This window comes from Solea solea, chromosome 1, assembly GCF_958295425.1.
Source record: "Solea solea chromosome 1, fSolSol10.1, whole genome shotgun sequence".
In the NCBI taxonomy this organism is placed as follows: domain Eukaryota; kingdom Metazoa; phylum Chordata; class Actinopteri; order Pleuronectiformes; family Soleidae; genus Solea; species Solea solea.
In genome coordinates this window covers 17429837-17450561 of record NC_081134.1, presented here as the reverse complement: position 1 = coordinate 17450561, position 20725 = coordinate 17429837, and the positions used below count along the sequence as shown (strand labels likewise).

General features: G+C 40.3%; 6 protein-coding genes across 7 annotated transcripts; 5 read left to right on the top strand and 1 right to left on the bottom strand.

The window, feature by feature from the left end:
- Positions 1 to 1015: 1015 nt before the first annotated feature.
- Positions 1016 to 1861, top strand: LOC131472089 (histone H2B-like). The gene has a single exon (XM_058648950.1). It carries the CDS (start codon positions 1041 to 1043, stop codon positions 1413 to 1415), a length of 375 nt encoding a protein of 124 aa, XP_058504933.1. The 5' UTR covers positions 1016 to 1040; the 3' UTR covers positions 1416 to 1861.
- Positions 1862 to 4290: 2429 nt separating this feature from the next.
- Positions 4291 to 4661, top strand: LOC131472185 (histone H4). Its single transcript, XM_058649095.1, has one exon. The coding sequence runs from the start codon at positions 4324 to 4326 to the stop codon at positions 4633 to 4635; it is 312 nt and encodes a 103-aa protein (XP_058505078.1). The 5' UTR covers positions 4291 to 4323; the 3' UTR covers positions 4636 to 4661.
- Positions 4662 to 9187: 4526 nt separating this feature from the next.
- LOC131471601 (uncharacterized) lies at positions 9188 to 15729 on the top strand. 2 transcript variants are annotated; one of them, XM_058648233.1, is made up of 10 exons: positions 9188 to 9449; positions 9613 to 9726; positions 10198 to 10348; positions 10756 to 12381; positions 12498 to 12637; positions 12734 to 12938; positions 13004 to 13108; positions 13238 to 13425; positions 14098 to 14239; positions 14386 to 15729. In XM_058648233.1, exons 2-10 carry the CDS (start codon positions 9712 to 9714, stop codon positions 14973 to 14975), a joined length of 3162 nt encoding a protein of 1053 aa, XP_058504216.1. In that variant the 5' UTR covers positions 9188 to 9449; positions 9613 to 9711; the 3' UTR covers positions 14976 to 15729. The 2 variants fall into 2 exon arrangements, with proteins under 2 accessions (XP_058504216.1, XP_058504224.1); XM_058648241.1 differs by having other exon boundaries at positions 9188 to 9485.
- Positions 15730 to 16046: 317 nt separating this feature from the next.
- LOC131472168 (histone H2B-like) lies at positions 16047 to 16484 on the top strand. Its single transcript, XM_058649072.1, has one exon. It carries the CDS (start codon positions 16051 to 16053, stop codon positions 16423 to 16425), a length of 375 nt encoding a protein of 124 aa, XP_058505055.1. The 5' UTR covers positions 16047 to 16050; the 3' UTR covers positions 16426 to 16484.
- Positions 16485 to 17294: 810 nt separating this feature from the next.
- Positions 17295 to 17981, bottom strand: LOC131472049 (histone H2A-like). The gene has a single exon (XM_058648903.1). It carries the CDS (start codon positions 17873 to 17875, stop codon positions 17489 to 17491), a length of 387 nt encoding a protein of 128 aa, XP_058504886.1. The 5' UTR covers positions 17876 to 17981; the 3' UTR covers positions 17295 to 17488.
- Positions 17982 to 18102: 121 nt separating this feature from the next.
- Positions 18103 to 18885, top strand: LOC131471990 (histone H3). Its single transcript, XM_058648842.1, has one exon. The coding sequence runs from the start codon at positions 18144 to 18146 to the stop codon at positions 18552 to 18554; it is 411 nt and encodes a 136-aa protein (XP_058504825.1). The 5' UTR covers positions 18103 to 18143; the 3' UTR covers positions 18555 to 18885.
- The last annotated feature ends 1840 nt before the right edge of the window (positions 18886 to 20725 follow it).

The following is a 20725-nucleotide window of genomic DNA, read 5'->3' as shown; positions in this document are numbered from 1 at the left end:
TATTAAAATAGTCTAATCCCAAGAGCTCCTGATATTACCTGCAACCACACAGACAAATCCACCAGGACCCAAACAGCTCATTTTGTCATGAGCTTAATTATCCATCTTGTTGTGAAAAAAAGATTTCTGTTATCTGGCACTTGAGGACGGCAGGAAGAAAATGTCAGCAAAGAGGATAATTAAATCTCATAGCTATTTGTACACACAAAGAATTCCAGTGGAGATTTAAATATCGTTTTATGTAAAGCGTGGATGAAACAGAGTTGCATCTCTGCGGTGCTTCAGGCAGTCATCAGTAATAACTGCAGAGAAGCTGCCTCTCCATATGCCCACAGGTACAGAGAACGCTGCACTGAAACGAACAGTGGGGAAGATTAGACAGGAAGGCGATGATCGCTGTTCCTCACACGCTCACTCCTTTTGAAAGTAGAGGAAGAGGTTGCAGATTGTTTGAGCCACTGTTGCTGCCATCTATAAGTCAAAAATACAAATAAAATACAATACAATGAAAAATTCAATGAAAAATTAAATTAAATTAAATTAAATTAAATTAAATTAAATTAAATTAAATTAAATTAAATTAAATTAAATTAAATTAAATTAAATTAAATTAAATTAAATTAAAGACATTGCAATACACAATGAGCCCAAACTATAATATACACTATATACAGTATATATTGTATAACTGAAGAATAGTTAAATATAAATAGATAAAACACATGTTCTTCCTTTGATAAAGATAATTAATAATCATGAAGATACTGAGGCAGAAACATGTTAAATGGTTTCTGTCTGAAGGAAGAACTGAAGGACAGTAGCGATTAGTTTCTTGAATAAAATGTATCATGTATTTGTTTCTAAAATGTCTCCAGTGTGTTTCAAACAAAGACAACACTATCTCCCCCTCATCCAACCACAGTGAGAGATTGAACCAATCACAGGAGGGGGAGCACACAGTGGTGTTTGCATGGAGCCTTTATAAGTAGAGTCTCCTCCGCCTGCTACGACTCATTCATCTCTCTGAACTGTCAGTCAGGATGCCTGATCCCGCCAAGTCCGCGCCCAAGAAGGGCTCCAAGAAAGCCGTGACTAAGACCGCCGGCAAAGGAGGCAAGAAGAGGAGAAAGAGCAGGAAGGAGAGCTACGCCATCTACGTGTACAAGGTGCTCAAGCAGGTCCACCCCGACACTGGCATCTCGTCCAAGGCCATGGGCATCATGAACTCGTTCGTCAACGACATCTTCGAGCGCATCGCCGGTGAGGCGTCTCGCCTGGCTCACTACAACAAGCGCTCCACCATCACCTCCAGGGAGATTCAGACCGCCGTGCGTCTCCTGCTGCCCGGTGAGCTGGCCAAGCACGCCGTCTCCGAGGGAACCAAGGCCGTCACCAAGTACACCAGCTCCAAGTAAACACACTGCTCGGACTCCAACAACCTCATCAACCCAACGGCTCTTTTAAGAGCCACACACTTTATCTAAGAGAGTTCATATCATCTTTTATGGAATGAATACTTAATTTTACACATGTGTACATTATAACCTCTAAGGTTAATACTGTGATCCACATATGGTGTATTTCCACTGGCTCGACTCGCCTCTCCTCGCTGAGGTGCTTAGTAGGTACTACGACGATTGGTTGCTGACTGTACGGAGTCCCGTCACAGGGACAACAACGCTGAACTGTAGATCACAAACAACGTAATTAAAAATGTGGGTTTATCTCCAACAACTACCAGGGAAAGCTATATTTAACAGGCGTGTTTCAAGTAGAGTAGTGTATTTAGGGACAGCGGCGCGATCGGCATCACAGACCTGCCACAGCCAGGGTTTACAGACACATCAGCTGAGCCAGCAATGTATTCATGTGAATGTAAAGTTTATTAATAAAGCTATTTAAATACTATTTATTATTAATATGTTATATTTTAGCAAAGCCAAAAGAGCCGGCTCTCCACAAAGAGCCGGAATTCCCATCACTAGTGTATATCATATCACATAATATATAATCTTGATTTATATTCTCATTCATGTGCAATTAAATTAACTAAAACACCCTCTCCTGAATCAACACATCAGGCAGTTTGTGTCTTTCTAAAGAGTTGTCATAGTTACCAACATCACAATGTTTTAGAAGCATTGGAATATTGGAAATGGGTTTTTAGTTACTTCAATGACTGTATCAGTTCACCCGCATGTGTGCATTGCACAGACTGAGCTGCCTCACAGAATGATTTTGCCGTAAATATGTCTACTCATTGAATGTTAAATATCTTAATATTTACTACATGTTTTAAATGGTAGTACTTGCTCATCAATCACAAGATCCTCAGTGAAAGCCTACAATTGCTTTTGCTGATGTTATTTTTCCCACATCTCATTTGTCCTTTAATCAGAAAAACTAAAAACTAAAGAGAGACAAAGTTACAAGTAACACATGCAATTTTCTTTAATTATGAGAGTTATTGTGTTCACTAAAGCCACACAGTTATCAAAATGAAATGAAATGTATCTTTAATAGACATGTTAAATCTTGTTACATATTATAACACATATTTACAGTCTATTAAGTATTTCAACCAAATTGACTACATGTCAATAATAATACAAAAGTAGTTCCTAGAAGTATCACAAAACACGAGAGACCTGAAGTTATTTATTGATCATTTCATATTAATGTAGTGATGCTACTTAATTATTAATAAACAATAACGATCATTACTGCATCACTGTTCTTTACTCAGAACTTTCATGAATCAAGTTAGGAAGTTACTGAAGTTACCTCACATATTTGAAAGCATCACAATAGTCATTTGTACATGAACATAAATACAGAGTAGTGAGAGGCTTCAGCAATGATCAGTCTTGTTGACCGATGTTTATTTTTTTTCCCACAATAAATGAAACTGAATAGATGATGTGGATCCTAATCATTCATTATTGTCATTAATAACTTGATTTCAAAAGGGTGAGACATGTCATTATTTGGTGCCTGTTTTTATATGAATTGTTGCTCCACTAACGACCAAACCGGCTCTTTTAAGAGCCACCTTACTCTGAACTCAAGACTACCTCTGATTAATTATGTATTCATATTGTTCCTTACTTTTACTATCAAAAACAGACAAGGTCCCATAACAACTAGAGTGCTATTTGCCTTAAACTATAACCGGTTTTAAGAATATGTATAGACTACACATTATATATTTTAACTGTCTTGTAAATTGGAATTGAAATGAATCCACTTTCTTTCATTTAAAAGAACCATGAATTTATTGACCCAGTTTGCTTTATTTGCTGACACCCTTTTATAACTTAGACCAGGAGTAACTCTTACACTCAATTTACTTTGAGTCAATAGGAACAAACAGAAAAAAAAATCATGTTGTCTGGCTCCCAGGTCAGACATTTTCATTTTAGTCTGTGGTTTTATCCACATTGAAATGCTCAACATCTCTGTTTTTGGTATAGCAGCATTACAGCACTGCATACAGACGTTCCTGTCTGCCTGGCCTCATATTTTCATCTACATCACATATCTTCACGTCATCCCTTGCAATGCAGAGAGGAAAGTGTGGCACTCTCCTGGAGTGGCAAATCCACCCTCTGCATGACTCTGCCGTTTGCTTGACATAATTTGATAACTAGTTTTCGTATGTAATGACTCAAGCAATGAAATGAAGACTATTAGTTTTATTGGGAACAACTATTCAGTATCCATAAGTATAGTTCATTTTGACTGACATGACATAAGCAAATGATAATGTAATAAAACAGCAGAGAATTGTATGAAAGCAACTGATACATGTCCAAAAAAATGTGCAGTTTGTTCAGAGGAAGGAGAAAATGCTACTATGATGTGCACAAATGACTTAATGTTGTGGAGGTTAAACTAATAGTTCTGAGAATTTTCATTCTGATCTGAGAAAAGCACCAAAGACTGAGGAAAACTGTAAAGTCATTTAACTAATAATCATTTTCTAAGCACTTGTTTTTAAATTCACCTACAGAATGTTTTAAAATCACAATTTTCCATATTCTTTAACACATGTATTTGTTGTCATATAAATTTTTTTGTTTGTTTTTATATAAACCCTGACTTTTTATTTTACTTTTTTATTTTGGGAGACTTCTGAGACATGGTCACTGACTCTCTTCTCCTGTTGAGGGCGCTGCTGCACCATAGACAACTTTATCCACCATGAAAACCCACAGAGGAAGAATATGGCACATCTGGCTTCAAACAGGTCCTCAAACAGCCTTTGTATAGCCGTGAATCTCGAAATAGTCACCATAGTTGTGTATTCTACTATTCAATAAAATGAGTGGACGTGGAAAAGGAGGAAAGGGTCTCGGTAAAGGAGGCGCTAAACGTCACCGCAAAGTTCTCCGTGATAACATCCAGGGAATCACCAAGCCCGCCATCCGCCGTCTGGCTCGCCGTGGCGGAGTGAAGCGTATCTCTGGTCTGATCTACGAGGAGACTCGCGGTGTGTTGAAGGTTTTCCTGGAGAACGTGATCCGTGATGCTGTCACCTACACCGAGCACGCAAAGAGGAAGACTGTGACCGCCATGGACGTGGTTTATGCTCTGAAGAGACAGGGAAGAACTCTTTACGGCTTCGGCGGTTAAACTCACTTCACTTTGATATCAAACAAAACAACAACGGCTCTTTTAAGAGCCAACTCCTTTGTCTCTGAGAGCTCACAATCCTGTTATTTACGTTCCAGTTGTTCATACAACGGTCTTTAGAATGTCTAGTTAATATTTAAAACGTGTTGAACGTGTCAGTCATTTCAATATAAATTATTTGGTGTAAAATTTTTTTTGAGGGCCTGAAATCATGTATCCTTGCGACTGCTTCAATCCTGGTGTAAATGTACATTTGTTAGTAATTCAGCAGTTATGTGGCACTAGTTGTTTTTATATATTTGTATGTGTATTTTTTTTAAATATATATTTTTAGTAGTAATGTGGTACTAGTTATTTTTATATATTTATATGTGTGTTTTATTTATATATATATATATATATATATATATATATATATATATATATATCTTTTCCTTTCGGCTGCTCCCTTCAGGGGTCGCCACAGTGAATCCATCTCACCCTGTTATCTGTATCCCCCTCTCTCACACCAACCAACTTCATGTCCTCTTTCACTACATCCATAAACCTTCTCTTTGGTCTTCCTCTAGACCTCCTGCCTGGCAGTTCCAACCCCAGCATTCTTCTACCAATATACTCACTATCCCTCCTCTGTACATGACCAAACCATCTCATTCTGGCCACTCTGACCATATCTCCAAAACATCTAACATGTGCTGTTCCTCTGATTGACTAATTCCTGGTCCTATCCATCTTCGTCACTCCCAAAGAGAACCTCAACATCTTCATCTCTGCTACCTGCAGCTCTGCTTCCTGTCTGTTCCTCAGTGCCACTGTCTCTAGACCATACAGCATCGCTGTCTCACCACTGTCTTGTATATCTTTCCTTTCATTCTGGCTGATACTCATTTATCACACATTACCCCTGACACTTTTCTCCACCCATTCCAACCAGCTTGAACACGTTTCTTCACCTCTTTTCAACAATCTCCACTGCTCTGGACTGTTGACCCTAAATACTTAAAATCCTCCACCTTCTTTATCTCCACTCCCTGTAGCCTCATGGTTCCACTTGGGTTCCTCTCATTCACACACATCTTGCTGCGACTAACCTTAATTCCTCTCCTTTCTAGAGCATATCTCCACCAAGCTTTTCCTCCACCTGGTCTCTGCTCTCACCACAGATCACAATGTCATCTGCAAACATCACAGTCCATGGAGATTCCTGTCTAACCTCATCTGTCAGCTTAATCCAGATCTACAAAGGTACAATGCAGCTCCCTCTGACCTTCTCTGTATTTCTCTACCAGCATTCTTAAAGCAAATACTGCATCTGTAGTACTCTTTCTAGGCATGAAACCATACTGTTGCTCACAAATGCTGACTTCTGCTCTCAGTCTAGTTTCCACTACTCTTTCCCATAACTTCATTGTATGGCTCATCAACTTTATTCCTCTATAGTTACTGCAACTCTGAACATCTCCCTTATTCTTAAAAATGGGCACCATCACACTTCTTCTCCATTCCTCAGGCATCCCCTCACTCTCTAAGATCCTGTTGAATAGTCTAACCAGAAACTCTACTGCCTCCTCTCCTAGACACTTCCATACCTCCACAGGTATTGTTAGAGCCATAGAAAATAAAAGGCTTATGTTTGCATTTTTTGTGCTTAATACCTATTTTGCTTTAATTTATAATAATTAATCATAACTGATATTTTTGTTTTATCTTAATACAATTAATGTTTATTATGCTCTTATTTTGTCCTGCTATCACAAACTGCTGTAAAGCAAAGCTTATAGTAGTAAACTGCAGTAAATGAGCCATGTGGGCACATCTGCATTTAATTAAGTTATCGGAGCAGGACGGGAGCAACAATTTTCTGACCGTATCTGTCATTTAGGCATTAAAAAACATATTTTTTCCTGTCAATTAGTTTGAGGTGACAGACCTAATACCAAGAATTTTGCTTGACGACTTTTATTTTTTGTTCAATGTGGATTACAGAGTGACAATACAGAGTACAGAAACTTTAAGTCCTGCAAGAGCGGCAAATAGGTTGCCACTTCAGGTATATCATCGGGACCAACTGCCTTTCCATTCTTCGTCCTCTTCAGTGCCCCCCTCACTTCATATTTACTAATCTCTGCTACTTCATGGTTCACAGTAGTCACCTCTTCTACCCTTTGCTCTCTTTCATTTTCCTTATTCATTAGCTCTTCAAAGTACTCTCTCCATCTTCCCATTACTTCTGTGGCACCTGTCAACACATGTCCCTCTCTATCCTTAATCACCCGAACCTGCTGGACGTCTTTCCCATCTCTATCTCTCTGTTTTGCCAACCTGTATAAATCATTCTCTCCCTCCTTACTTTCCAAACTAGCATAGAAGTCATCATACGCCCTTTGTTTGGCCTTTGCCACCTCTACCTTTACCTTGTGCTGCATCTCCCTGTACTCCTGTCTGCTCTCTTCAGTCTCCTCAGTGTCCCACTTTTTCTTTGCTCACCTCTTTCTCTTTATATACTCCTGCACTTCCCCATTCCACCACCAAGTCTCCTTATCTACTTTCCTTCCAGACGACACACCAAGTACTCTCCTACTTGTCTCCCTGATTACATTAGCTGTAGTTGTCCAGTCATCTGGGAGCTCTCCCTGACCACCCAGATTCTTTCTCAACTCCTCCCTGAAAAACAGTCCTCTCTTTTCAGCTTCCACCACTTTGTCCTTTGTTCTGCCTTTGTCCTCTTTGTCTTCCTTGTCACCAGATTCATCCTACAAACCACCATCCTATGCTGACTTGCTACACTCTCACCCACCACTACTTTGCAGTCACTGATCTCCTTCAGATTACATCATCTATACAAGATGTAGTCTACCTGTGTGCTCCTACCTCCACTCTTATAAGTGACCCTATGCTCATGCCTCTTCTGGAAAAAAGTATTCACTACAGCCATTTCCATCCTTTTTGCAAAGTCTACCACCCTCCGTCCCTCTGTGTTCCTGTCCTGGATACCAAACCTGCCCATCACTTCTTCATCACCTCTATTTCCTGCACCAACATGTCCATTGAAGTCTGCACCAATTACCACTCTCTCACCTCTGGGGATATTCTGCATCACTTCATCTAACTCACACCAGAATGTTTCCTTCTCCTCTAATTCACATCCCACCTGTGGGGCATAGCCACTAATAACATTTAACATCACACCTTCAATTTCAAGCTTCAGACTCATCAGTCTATCTGACACTCTTTTCACTTCCAGGACATTCCTAACAAACTCCTCCTTTAGGATAACCCCTACTCCATTTATCTTCCTATCAATACCATAGTAGTACAACTTAAAACCTGCACCTAAGCTTCTCGCCTTGCTATCTTTCCACCTGGTCTCCTGGACACACAGTATATCCACCTTCCTTCTCTGCATCATGTCAATCGACTTTCTAGCTTTTACCGTCATCGTCTCAATATTCAAAGTCCCTACTCTCAGTCCCAGACTCTTGCCTTTCCTCTTTTCTCTCTGTTTCTGAACCCGCCTTCCTCCTCTCCTCCTTCGACTTCGAACCACAGTAGCCCAATTTCCACTGTTACCCTATAGGTTATCGGCTCCAATGGTGGTCCTTGTTAACCTGGGCCTCGACCGATACAGTATGGAAGTCATTTTATAAAATGATGTATCAATCACGAGATGCTGTTACTGCAGGAAAACACCTTGTAATAACCACAAATGACTGTTTTATATGTAGTTTCATGGCAATATCTCATTAAAGTAAACCAATCTTCAAAGGACAGCAGTAACATCAATGTTATAAGATTGTATTTTCCATGTTTTAGTCTGATAATAACAACGGTAACAGTGATGTAATGAGGAAGGACTTAATGATGACATGTTTGACACAACATTACTTCAGTGGCATCAACAAGAATAGTATCTTCTAAGGTCAACTGAACCATTCACACAATATGTATATGTAACTTAACTGAAACGACACATTAAACTATCAAATAAATACAATATGATTGTTATGTTCTAATAACATGGGTCACACTGTGATACATGGCGTTTTGCTGTATGTTGCTGGATAGTGGGGAATGTACCTTTAAGGGACTGGGTTAATATTATGGGATGGATACATGTTGAATCTGTGACAATAACGGAAGTAAAGGCAGTGTTGGTTCAGACATCGAAACGTGTGTGTGTGAGTTTTGTACACAACAATGATATAATAGATGACATTAAAACATTACACATTCACTGCAATAAACAAAATCGTCTTGTATTAACAACTCTTAAACGAGAAGACATTTTGTTTGATTCTTGTATTTATTTCATTAATAACTAATTTAACAAATGTGGAGACATCACATTTATGTTCAAATGAAAGGATAAAATGACTGTAAAACAATGTGTTCTTACAATATTTATGTCTACCCTTTTTTCTGTCTAAATAAATAACTGAAGGACAGAAGCGATTTGTTTCTTTAATAAAATGTATCGTGTATGTACTATATTCCCAGTCTGGCACGGTGAGGGCAGCCCAACTGTTGGGTCCTAGTTGGGTCCTGAGCCGCTCCGCGAGCATACTGTGGCAGCTTCATACTGAGATGAGACTTCTAAGTGTTGTAATTGCTAAAGGAATATTTCACCGATTTGCATTTAGCTTTGTTTTACTATAATAGGTATATTTGAAGAAAAATAATATGTTCCCAACCTCAGTTTCCACCTGAGTTGAGAAATATCTTCATTCTTTTCTTTGTTACGTGGCCACCAGTGATACTTGGTCCTGTTAGCGTAGCTGTTAGCAAAGATGGCGGACACTGTTTACTGTTTTGAGGTTAGTTTACACATGTTGCATTTCAGGTTCTAATTTGTAAGTTTTCCTTTATTACGTGTGTATTTGTTTGTGACCCTTGTGCCAATTCATCAACAGCATTTCTAATATTATTTATTTCACTGTTGGCTGCACTTATTCTGTATTCCGTTGGTTTGTATTTCAGAAACCATGTCATATGCTCAATCTCAGTAAACTCTTGAACTATATGCTGCGTCCATATCATCGTTGCTTCTAATCGGGGCCCCCCAGGTTGAGATATACAATGATGGAGGAAAAGGTAATGGATAAAGAAATCTTTTTTGATATTATGAACACAACAGCGGTTGTAATAGCAAGCAAGCAAGACTAGATGTTATATTTATCTCATTGAGACAGGGGTTCTGATTTTAAACCAAGAAAGGCATAAGATAAACTACATGCTCATTATTTAGTTTTGCTTAGTTTTTTAATCTCTTTTTTTAATCTTTAAATGACTCTGAGAAGTGACACACAGCTTTGCTAATTTGAAATCTTGTGACCTCAGTTCTTCAATTGTTAAGATAAAAGATTTGATGACGAATAATATATTTCATATTTAGAAGTTAAAAGTTCTGTTGAATCACTGTCAACAGTGTCATTTGATTTGATTTGCCTACATATATTTTATGACAGGGAAATTCTTATAGGCAAATGCAATCTGGTGAATTACCACTTGATTAAACATTTTCTCATGTTAATACAAAATACATTTTATTTAATTCTCTTATAGAGAAACAATACTTTTGCCAACGGAGCAGGCCCTGAGCTGAGAAAATGCGACTCGGACACTTTTCAGTGTCCGGTTTGCCATAAAAAGGGGAGCTACCCAAAACTTGTGGCTCACCTGCAGGGCCACCGACGGTCAATTGTAGAGTATGGTGGTAAGTCCAACTATATTATGAAATGTTTTTTTTTCATTTCTATGCTGAAAGGCCTTCATTTCCCCACAAGCCTTACATGTTATGAAATATTATGTTTTTTCTCTTTGTCCTGACCATTGATAACTGTGACCATCAAACTATTAAACTCATCCCTTTGAGTATCACACACTAACAATAAGCAAACTAATCTTGCAGCCATTTCATCTATGATATGTACTGGACGCAATGTGTATAGAATCTTTAGTCTAGTCCATGTGTATTTTATTTTCAAGAAAAAAATAATAATGATTGTTCTTTGAACCTCTTCATTAAGAAGTAATGTACGATCTCTCAGGCAGGGCTTAAAGAATGTATTGTTTTGTTTGTTTCTTGAAAATTCTTAATCACTTTTCCTATCTGTCTTTTAGGATACAGTGTCTACAAATGCCAGCTTGGCTGTGTGCAAAGCCACCATTATCACTGTGGCTTTTGCACAAAAGTCTTTGTGACAAAGGAGTTTTTTGTCCGTCACTTCAAAATCTGCTGCAAGACAAAAACCACAAATACTACTGCAAATTTGGCATTTACGGTGACTCCAGCATCCACTCCAGCAGCTATGGTGACTCCAGCAGCCACAGTGACTCCAGCGTCCACTCCAGCAGCCATGGTGATTCCAGTGTCCACGGTGACTCCGGCAGCCACAGTGACTCCGGTGTCCACGGTGACTCCAGCGTCCACTCCAGCAGCCATGGTGATTCCAGTGTCCACGGTGACTCCAGCAGCCACGGTGACTCCAGCGTCCACTCCAGCAGCCATGGTGATTCCAGTGTCCACAGTGACTCCGGCAGCCACAGTGACTCCAGCGACTCCAGCGTCCACTCCAGGAGCCATGGTGACTCCGGTGTCCACGGTGACTCCAGCTTCCACTCCAGCAGCCATGGTGATTCCAGTGTCCACGGTGACCATGGCGGCCCCAGCAGCAGACCATCGCAAAAAAACATGGTTGGTGGCGCGCAAAAAAACGGCGTGTTGTTTTTGTTGCAAACCAATCCTTAGAAAAAACCTCAAAACACACATTGAAAGGCAACACAAGGAAAAATCATCGGACATAACAGCAAATCACCACCTGAACTCTGTGTGTGTTGATGGGAAAAGGGGAATTTTTGCCGTGTCTAGATCTTTCAAGGCTACTGCACACTATATCCATGCCCAAAAATGTACCTGGGGTAGTCACCACCATGTGTCCTGCCAATTGGAGACATGTAACAGGGCATATGACAATGCACTGCCAAGTGGGTTACTGGAGTTTGACTGTGTCCATGTTCGGTCGTTGGCATTTAGTCCTGTGACCACCACACCAGCTGTTTCTCTTGATGATGGGGTTCTCACAGACATGCTGGAAAACAAGCGGTTAAGCCAAAACTGTGTGGCTGAATGTCTGACAAGGAAACTGGCTGCTGATGATCAAGGTGCACCCCTTAGTGTGGTGGTAAACCTCGAAAATGAACAGGGACACATTTATCTTTCTGTGTTTGAGCCACACATTTCATTGTATTCTAGATATGGGAGGGTCATGGTCCACTATGACAATTCAGACAACTCATTGAGTTGCCCCTGCTCAGAACCCTGGACATCTTGCCCACACAAAGCCATATCAAAGTGGCACCTGCACCAATTAAGGCCTGACTTCTTTGTACAAAATATGGATTGTCAAGAAGACTCCTCCGATGCACCCATGGAAGATTATGCACCCATGGAAGATGATGCACCACCCGTGAAAGATTATGCACCCGTGGAAGATGATGCACAGCCTGAACATGGTCTTTTGTATCCCCCGGAAGGAAAAGCACTGGTTGAAATGGTGGATTACCTCATTTCACATAAAGCCCTGCCAGCAAACCTTCCGAGGAATTTGATTTCATCAGAGGATATGCCAAGGCACTTAGTTCCCAAAGAGAACTTCTGTCACAAATGTCCCGGCAAAGTTCCACTTTCTGGGGCGATAGCCATTTGCAAAAATGCAAAGATTGTATCAGTCACTGGAATTGTGGAGGGTAGGTTGCATTACATTACATGAAAAGTTATGGCTACATGTTTCATGTCTATGCTAGTCAGTCATTGTGCAACCGTTATATTGCTGACAAGACTTTAACAACCTTTTCTTTTGTAGGTATAACTACATATTGTAAATTATGTGTCACATGCAACACATTTTATCGATACCAGGAGTGGACAGATGGGCTACACAATTTTAACGATGGTGTCATTTTGACACACCATTTCTGCCTTTTCCTGAGGAACTCTGTACAGGTCATTTACAATGCTCTCGATGTCTGTGATTTGTTAGCCTGTGTTCATTTCCTTTGGATATTGACCTGACAGTTTTTCATCCACATTTATCTGCAGAACCATACAGCAGTGGCGAGCGCTGTGGCGGCTTTACAAGCCACAAACAAAGATAAATATCCAGACCACGACTCCATACTTCACGGGTACCTTCATTTTGAAGCTCTTTCAGCACATGAGTATTCATTCTCTTGTGCGAGTTGTGGAAACCATCCTCCTGTTGTCATCATGGATTTGCATAAGAAGGGAGTCCTCAGTGTGCCAAGTAAGTCCGTTATTTGGGGACAGGGTACACTGTCAACTGTTATTTGACAAATGTTTTTCTTTCAGTGAGTGACCTTAAAGAGCCCCCATCTGACTTTAATGGCGAGGTCGACATGGAAGACTTTTGGCATTCTGTCAGCCAGGAAATTATTTGCAGAGGCTTTGTGAAGAGTAAGTGAAGTGATTGTTTTTAACTTGCCCTATGCAAGAGAATACATCCACTTGTGAGTGCCATTTTATTTAGTGTAGTTTTGTAATAATAATGTTTCTGCTTGTGTTGTGTGTTTGGCTCTTATCTAGGCAATGCTGCAAACCCGTGTGGGGTACCTCCATCGTATCACAAATGGGCACCATGGATAGGTCCTCACACCAGAGCCAGCAATATGGTGTTTAACAAGGAGTACAAGAAAGTCAAAGGCAGTAAAGGATCCAACCCGCTAAAGCAGGCAGAGGTGGATAGATTGACAACTGAAGTAATGGACTTAAAGGTGAGATCTGCATTCAAAGGTTAACCCACAAACTCTATTACCAAACAATGATTCATATTTAAAGGAATACTTAACTGGTTTGCAATGTGGCTTTGTATTGCTAGAATAGCAGTAGTATTTTTATTTTTTAATTGTGCTTCCCTCCCTCAGTTTTCCACTGAGTTGTAAAAAGTTTGACTCAGCATAGTGCAAACATGGATTCAAGGTTTGAAACTCGAATGGCCATTTCTGCACTTTTTAGACCCAGTCATATTGGGACGAGACCGCATTCCCAGAATGTAAACATGGTGTCCGCCATCTTTGATAGAAATATGCTGACCGGCTCTTGCTCTGCAGAGAAAGTGGTAAAAACAATGACCAAAGGGAGTTTTCAAAATGATATGGCAGAAGAAGAGTCCTGGCAGTGTAATGTGCAGTGCATTCTGGGAGTTGTTGTTCATCTATTTGACTATATGCACTTGCTATAACTTTTATTAATAATAATAATAATAATACATTTAATTTAAAAGCGCCTTTCAGGTCATTTCACATTTCTACTACATAGATGACCCAGTTTTAATAGACATGCATCTTTCCAATGGTGAACAATTCCTTTAAGTGCCAGAAATACATTACTGGACCAATACCATTACAGGGTTCTGGTTGTTGATGTGCTTGCCCATGTTTTAACAGGTTGATTTACTGCGGACTTTAGTAAAACAGTGTGGCCTTGATTCATCTGGATCAAAAATGGATCTTGTCATCCGCTTGAGAGAACAGATGAAAGGCCGCAGTACCTATGACAAGGTGTTTCAGAAGGTCTGGGGTGCATCAGGTGAGTTGGAATTAACTTTTGGTTTTGAGAAAATTAAACATATTCAGCAAATTGTGTTGTTATTACTATCCACAAGCTGCTATATGTTCCACTTAACATTATTAGTTGTCAATATATTGAGATTTTCAATTTATTTTCCTGTTAAGGTGGCTGGGCTGTGATAATGTGTCCCTGTGGTGTTGTGAGTTCAGTGAAGTTCAATATCCGAGCAGAAAGTCCACAGGATTATGCAGACATGCTGCTCTGCTACAAACACCTGCCAAATGTAGTCATGGCCTCACCTCAAATTCTGGACTCCGCCAAGAAGGGAGAAATGGAAAAAAAACTGCCCTGGGTAAACTTGCGGAAGAGGCCTGCAGACATAAATGCACACCCAGACCCAGGATCTGCAGATCACTATGCACTATATGACACATTTCATGAGGCAAACATGAAAGACCTAAAAGACTGCCTCGGAAAAGTTGGTCTTGTCCCAGAAGCCCGTGGATGGGTGAATTCCCAAACAGCAGAACAATTGTTCTCCAAAATGAGGAAAAACAATCATTTTCTGAGCATGATGTCCCCAGGAAGCCATGTCTTTCTCATGAGATGTATGATTCATCATCATAATCTGACAATAAATGAGAAGACACTAACAGATCTTCAGGAAATATCGACAGAGGACATTGCCACAGACAGGGCTGGACTGGGACCAGAAAATAGCCCTGGCATTTTAGGCTTTGGCGGCTCACCATGATTATTTAACTACATGTGGGGGCACATGACATGTGGCATGTTGAAAAATGGCTATCAAACCTGGAAATCATGATGTTCTCATGATGTCTTTTAAGTTTTAATGATGATTTTTTTTGTCAAATGGAGCAAAGAAACCAGACAATATTCACATTTAAGACATGTTTGTATTACAATAACGCTAATTAAATTCAGTGTCATCGATTTTGTTGAATCGCCAAATAAATACATGGAATAAAATGTAATAGATGACATTAAAAACAGTAAACAGTTGTTGCAATTGACAACTTTATTCAACGTTCTAGTATTATCAACTTTTGAGAGTTAGGACATTTTGTCTGGGTCTTCTGTTTATATCATTAATAATTCATTGAACAAACATGGAGGCATCACATTCATGTTCAACTGAAAGGAAAAAATGACTGTAAAACAATGTTTTCTAACTTTTACCCGAGGTTTGAGTCTCTGAGCTTCTACTTGATAGAAAAGTGTAAATGTGAGTCACAGGAACAATGTTAATGTAGTCACTTATTTAGGTCTGAATAAATAAGTGAAGGACAGAAGCGATTAATTTCTTTAATTAAATGTATTGTGTATGTTTTCTAAAATGTCTCCACTCTGTTTCAAACAAAGACAACACCATCTCCACATCCAACCACAGTGAGCGATGCAACCAATCGCAATCATTTTTTTCAATTGACGGCCCTAATATATATTTTTAACAACACCACTAGTAAATATAATAAACGTGTAAATAAAGTAGCCTATGTTTATTTATATTACAGCATATCAGAAGTCATTGTGTTAACTACATCAGACATTTGAAGCATCAAATCTGTAGACATCTGGAGAAATAACTGAAGAATAGTTTATTTTATTGAAATGTATCATGTATTTGTTTCTAAAATGTCTCCAGTGTGTTTCAAACAAAGACAACACTATCTCCCCCTCATCCAACCACAGTAAGAGATTGAACCAATCACAGGACGGGGAGCACACAGTGGTGTTTGCATGGAGACTTTATAAGTAGAGTCTCCTCCGCCTGCTACGATTCATTCATCTGTGTGAACTGTGTCAGGATGCCTGATCCCGCCAAGACCGCGCCCAAGAAGGGCTCCAAGAAAGCCGTGACTAAGACCGCCGGCAAAGGAGGCAAGAAGAGGAGAAAGAGCAGGAAGGAGAGCTACGCCATCTACGTGTACAAGGTGCTCAAGCAGGTCCATCCCGACACTGGCATCTCGTCCAAGGCCATGGGCATCATGAACTCGTTCGTCAACGACATCTTCGAGCGCATCGCCGGTGAGGCGTCTCGCCTGGCTCACTACAACAAGCGCTCCACCATCACCTCCAGGGAGATTCAGACAGCCGTGCGTCTCCTGCTGCCCGGTGAGCTGGCCAAGCACGCCGTCTCCGAGGGAACCAAGGCCGTCACCAAGTACACCAGCTCCAAGTAAACACACTGCTCGGACTGCAACAACCTCATCAACCCAACGGCTCTTTTAAGAGCCACACACTTTATCTAAGAGTTCATATCATCTTTATACAGTGTGGGAACTAAGAATACTCTGTGCACCAAAGACTTGCCCTTGCTAACTGTAACATATGAGAGACAAGTAACATGTAATATTTGTTTATTTCAGGGTTTAGAAAGTTATTGTGTTCATAATCACATCAGACGTGGCCTGTTAATAATATAAATATTAAAAGGACTTTCACAATCTGCAGACAGAATTGTGTATATATATGTGTATACACATTGTACAGTGTGTGTGTATGTTTAGAAAAGACATCAGTATTAGATGTTTCTGTTATTGTGTTGCATTGTTTTTGCTATTTTTTTTCCACCGTCTTTATTGTATCAGTCTCATCTTAATGAATGATTGAATCAGTTGTTAATGTGTTTATATTAACTGTAATACAGTGGGTAAGCGTATTTGGTGTATATATAGAAGGATTATGACATCATCAATCATATTTTGTGTTACTTAACTCAATGTTCATGAAAGAGTATATAATAACAAAAGAAACAGTTGCAAGCAACACCAGTGTATTGTTACAAGGTTTAGGAAGTTATTGTGTTCATTACGTCAGACAAGAGTCAAATGTGTAGTACCACTAGTCTGTCAATTCTGCTGCATGTAAAGTACGATTACGAGTATATAAATATGAAGAGAAGACTGAATATACTAAAAATCTGAACTACAAAATGTCACAATATGATACGTGTGTGATAACTCCATTGTTGTTATAATTGGCTGTTATAATTTATCGTGTGTATCTGGACCAAATATTTAATTAATTAGTTAGACAAAACTAATTAAGATTATTATATTGAGTGCACATTTGTATTGTACTTTAGATGATTTATGACTGAGCAAATCGCGCAAATTAACAGTGAAACGTGAGATATAGTTAAGGTTTTACTGTATTTTAAAGAGAAGGATGAGCAGTTTCTCAGAGTGAGTGTGTGGCTCTTAAAAGAGCCTTTTGTTTGTTTGCTTGAGGAGTTGTTGTAGTTTACTTGGACTTGGCGGGCTTCTCGGTCTTCTTGGGCAGAAGAACAGCCTGGATGTTGGGCAGCACGCCGCCCTGAGCGATGGTCACTCCGCCCAGGAGTTTGTTGAGCTCCTCGTCGTTGCGGACGGCCAGCTGCAGGTGGCGGGGGATGATACGGCTCTTCTTGTTGTCGCGGGCGGCGTTTCCAGCCAGCTCCAGGATCTCAGCGGTCAGGTACTCGAGCACAGCGGCCAGGTAGACGGGGGCGCCGGCACCCACACGGTGAGCGTAGTTGCCTTTGCGCAGCAGCCTGTGAACACGACCGACGGGGAACTGGAGTCCGGCACGAGAGGAGCGGGTCTTTGCCTTAGCGCGGGTTTTTCCGCCGGTTTTGCCTCTTCCTGACATGGTTAATTTTTACTAGATTTTTCTGACAAACTCAGAGAAAGTGTGACTCAAACAGCGCAAACCCTCCTTTATATGTCCACGAAAGCGCGGAGACTCCTGCCAGACCAACCAGAGCAGAGCAGCAGAGGGGGGATCACCCTCTGCGCTTTCAAGCCACTTTTGTCCAATAAGCAGCGTCACCGTGTCACAGCTGCTCCCACAGTTTAAGAGCAGAGAGTCGCTCGTGACTGCTTCACTTTTTCTCCTGTTGAAAGCAACAAGCAGAAACATGGCAAGAACCAAACAAACCGCCCGTAAATCTACCGGAGGTAAAGCTCCCAGGAAGCAGCTGGCCACCAAGGCTGCGCGTAAGAGCGCGCCTGCCACCGGCGGCGTGAAGAAGCCTCACCGTTACAGGCCCGGGACCGTGGCTCTGAGAGAGATTCGTCGCTACCAGAAATCCACGGAGCTGCTGATCCGCAAGCTGCCCTTCCAGCGCCTGGTGAGAGAGATCGCTCAGGACTTCAAGACCGACCTGCGCTTCCAGAGCTCTGCTGTCATGGCTTTGCAGGAGTCCAGCGAGGCTTACCTGGTCGGCCTCTTCGAGGACACCAACCTGTGCGCCATCCACGCCAAGAGAGTCACCATCATGCCCAAGGACATCCAGCTGGCCCGCCGCATCCGCGGAGAGAGAGCTTAAACTCTGTCCCGCTGCTACTGCTGCTCCACTAACCTCCACCTCAACGGCTCTTTTAAGAGCCACTTTACCCTGAACTCAAGACCACATACCTCTGCTGCTTCAGTGTTTTTAATAACGGATAAAAGTTCCCTAACTATAATATAGTATATCACAGCATTGTTACACTATCAAGTAGTTTGACGATCTTAGCTGTCATCAGTAATTGTGGCTACTGATCACACATTGAGCATAAGATTTATTGCATACTGTGCATGCGTTCAGAGCTAGCATTGAGATGAATGAGGAAATATTACTAAATTAGAAAAATAAATTTCAGCTGTAGTGAAGAGGATGAAGTCTGGCAGTGTCTTTGTTTTGCAGGTGTGAACCAAGCAGACAACCACACAATATGCCAATAGCAAAAAACATTTTTTTATTTTGTTGTCTGACATGAAATAATGAAAAAGCGTGTGTTGGGAGTCTGTATTATATGGCATTTTCTGAAAAGTGTATATAACTTTTGCCATATCCAGATCTTGGTCAAATCACATTGATGTGCTCTGTGTTCCCTTTGGCTTTGGTGGAGGAGGCTAAAAACGACAGACAAAGAGTATAATTTAACAACAAGCCACTGCAACACTTATACATAGATTATATATGTGTATATATAATGACATTCTTAACAGTTAACATTTTGTTTCTCTCCTTTGTATGGAAGAGGATTAGTGCCGCATGTAAAATCACCTTTGATTACAACATTAAATAAATAAATGAACCAGAATTCTTTCTTTTTTTTCTCAGAATTTTGAGTTAAATCTCAGATTTTAATTTCTGGCTTTTTTATTTACAATTTTGTTTAAACAAAAAAAAAACCTGAGGGAAACTAACCTTTGGCAAAATTCCACACGCTCCATGTTTACGCCAACATCCTACATTGAGCTTTGGACGTCGGGACCTGAGTGCTGTTTTTGGAGGTCCTCTCTGTGATAAAATGAGAATACACTGATAATGTTATCAAAACCGCTCCACAGTTGTTAAACTGGTAATCTACTCATCACCTTTGTCAAGTAGGTTATATTTGTATGTGTTTTAAATTAAAAATATTGATAATATTGACAAATATACTGAAATGATTCCACATGGATTACATTTTGATGCACATCTGGTTAATTTTTCATGGAATTTCCAACATTTGATGTTATTTTTCTATTGTAAGAAGTAAACAGATGCTGTATAACCTTTGACTTATATCTGTTTCTGTATTTTTCTCTGTTGGATCTTACCCGAGTATGAGCCTGTCGTTCGCGCTCTCTCACTGGAACAGCTGCATCAGTTGAAGCGCAGGTCGTGAGGAGCAGGACAACCTGCAGACTCAGGAGGACCAACAGATACCTTTTGTCCATGACTGAAGAGTTTGTGCCAACCTCCTGTGAAACCCACAGGTCTTTATAAACTCACCATGCATACCAACAAAATGGCAGGCAACAACACAATACCACCAATTTACGTCAGCAGCGAGATGTTGCAATCTGGGGAAAATTTAACAAGTCGAAGTTTCACAACAATATTACACATGACAGATGGAAAAAAACAATATGTACGAGAAGTGGTCAGATTTATGCCAACTCTGAAGCAAATGATGTGAAATATAATAGTCCATCTTCGACATCACACCATTTTTCTCTCCTGCCTTATCCCGCTGACATCATTGTGTCCTCACCTAGCAAAACTCTCTCTCAAGAGTCTCTGTATTCTAAGGAAATTTGGTTTTTGATAAGGCTTATATTTGTGGCTTAGTCCTCAACTATGCCTTGCACAGTGAACTAAGCAGCTGCTTGGGGCCCAATATCGTGTAAGATTAGAGTGAGACTGGTTAGGTGTAAATAACACAATTACTGTTATTCTGCACTGCGACGTATATGTCTCAAAAATAACAGCCCAGCATTTGCTTCGATTATTACGTTTTTTGCTTCTTATAGTGATATAGCTGTTGCATTTATACTGATATCTTTTGCATTTCTCATCACTGCCAACACTGGTGCAGTACTGGAAGCCTGTCAAACCAACCATTGGGCAGATATGCAATCAAGAGACAAAGAGACAGTTATAGATAAATGTTACAAGGAGTCCCTCAGGATATAGTGCTTGATCCTCTTCGATTCATGCACTGATTGGTCCATGTTCATATCTTG

Bases quoted from the DNA above. Each gene is read 5' to 3' on its own strand.
- LOC131472168 (XM_058649072.1), top strand. From the start codon at position 16,051: ATGCCTGATCCCGCCAAGACCGCGCCCAAGAAGGGCTCCAAGAAAGCC.
- LOC131472185 (XM_058649095.1), top strand. From the start codon at position 4,324: ATGAGTGGACGTGGAAAAGGAGGAAAGGGTCTCGGTAAAGGAGGCGCT.
- LOC131471601 (XM_058648233.1), top strand. The intron at 10,349-10,755 runs GTAAGTCCAACT...TCTGTCTTTTAG, and splicing joins GTCAATTGTAGAGTATGGTG to GATACAGTGTCTACAAATGC. The intron at 14,240-14,385 runs GTGAGTTGGAAT...TTTCCTGTTAAG, and splicing joins GAAGGTCTGGGGTGCATCAG to GTGGCTGGGCTGTGATAATG.
- LOC131472049 (XM_058648903.1), bottom strand. From the start codon at position 17,875: ATGTCAGGAAGAGGCAAAACCGGCGGAAAAACCCGCGCTAAGGCAAAG.
- LOC131471990 (XM_058648842.1), top strand. From the start codon at position 18,144: ATGGCAAGAACCAAACAAACCGCCCGTAAATCTACCGGAGGTAAAGCT.
- LOC131472089 (XM_058648950.1), top strand. From the start codon at position 1,041: ATGCCTGATCCCGCCAAGTCCGCGCCCAAGAAGGGCTCCAAGAAAGCC.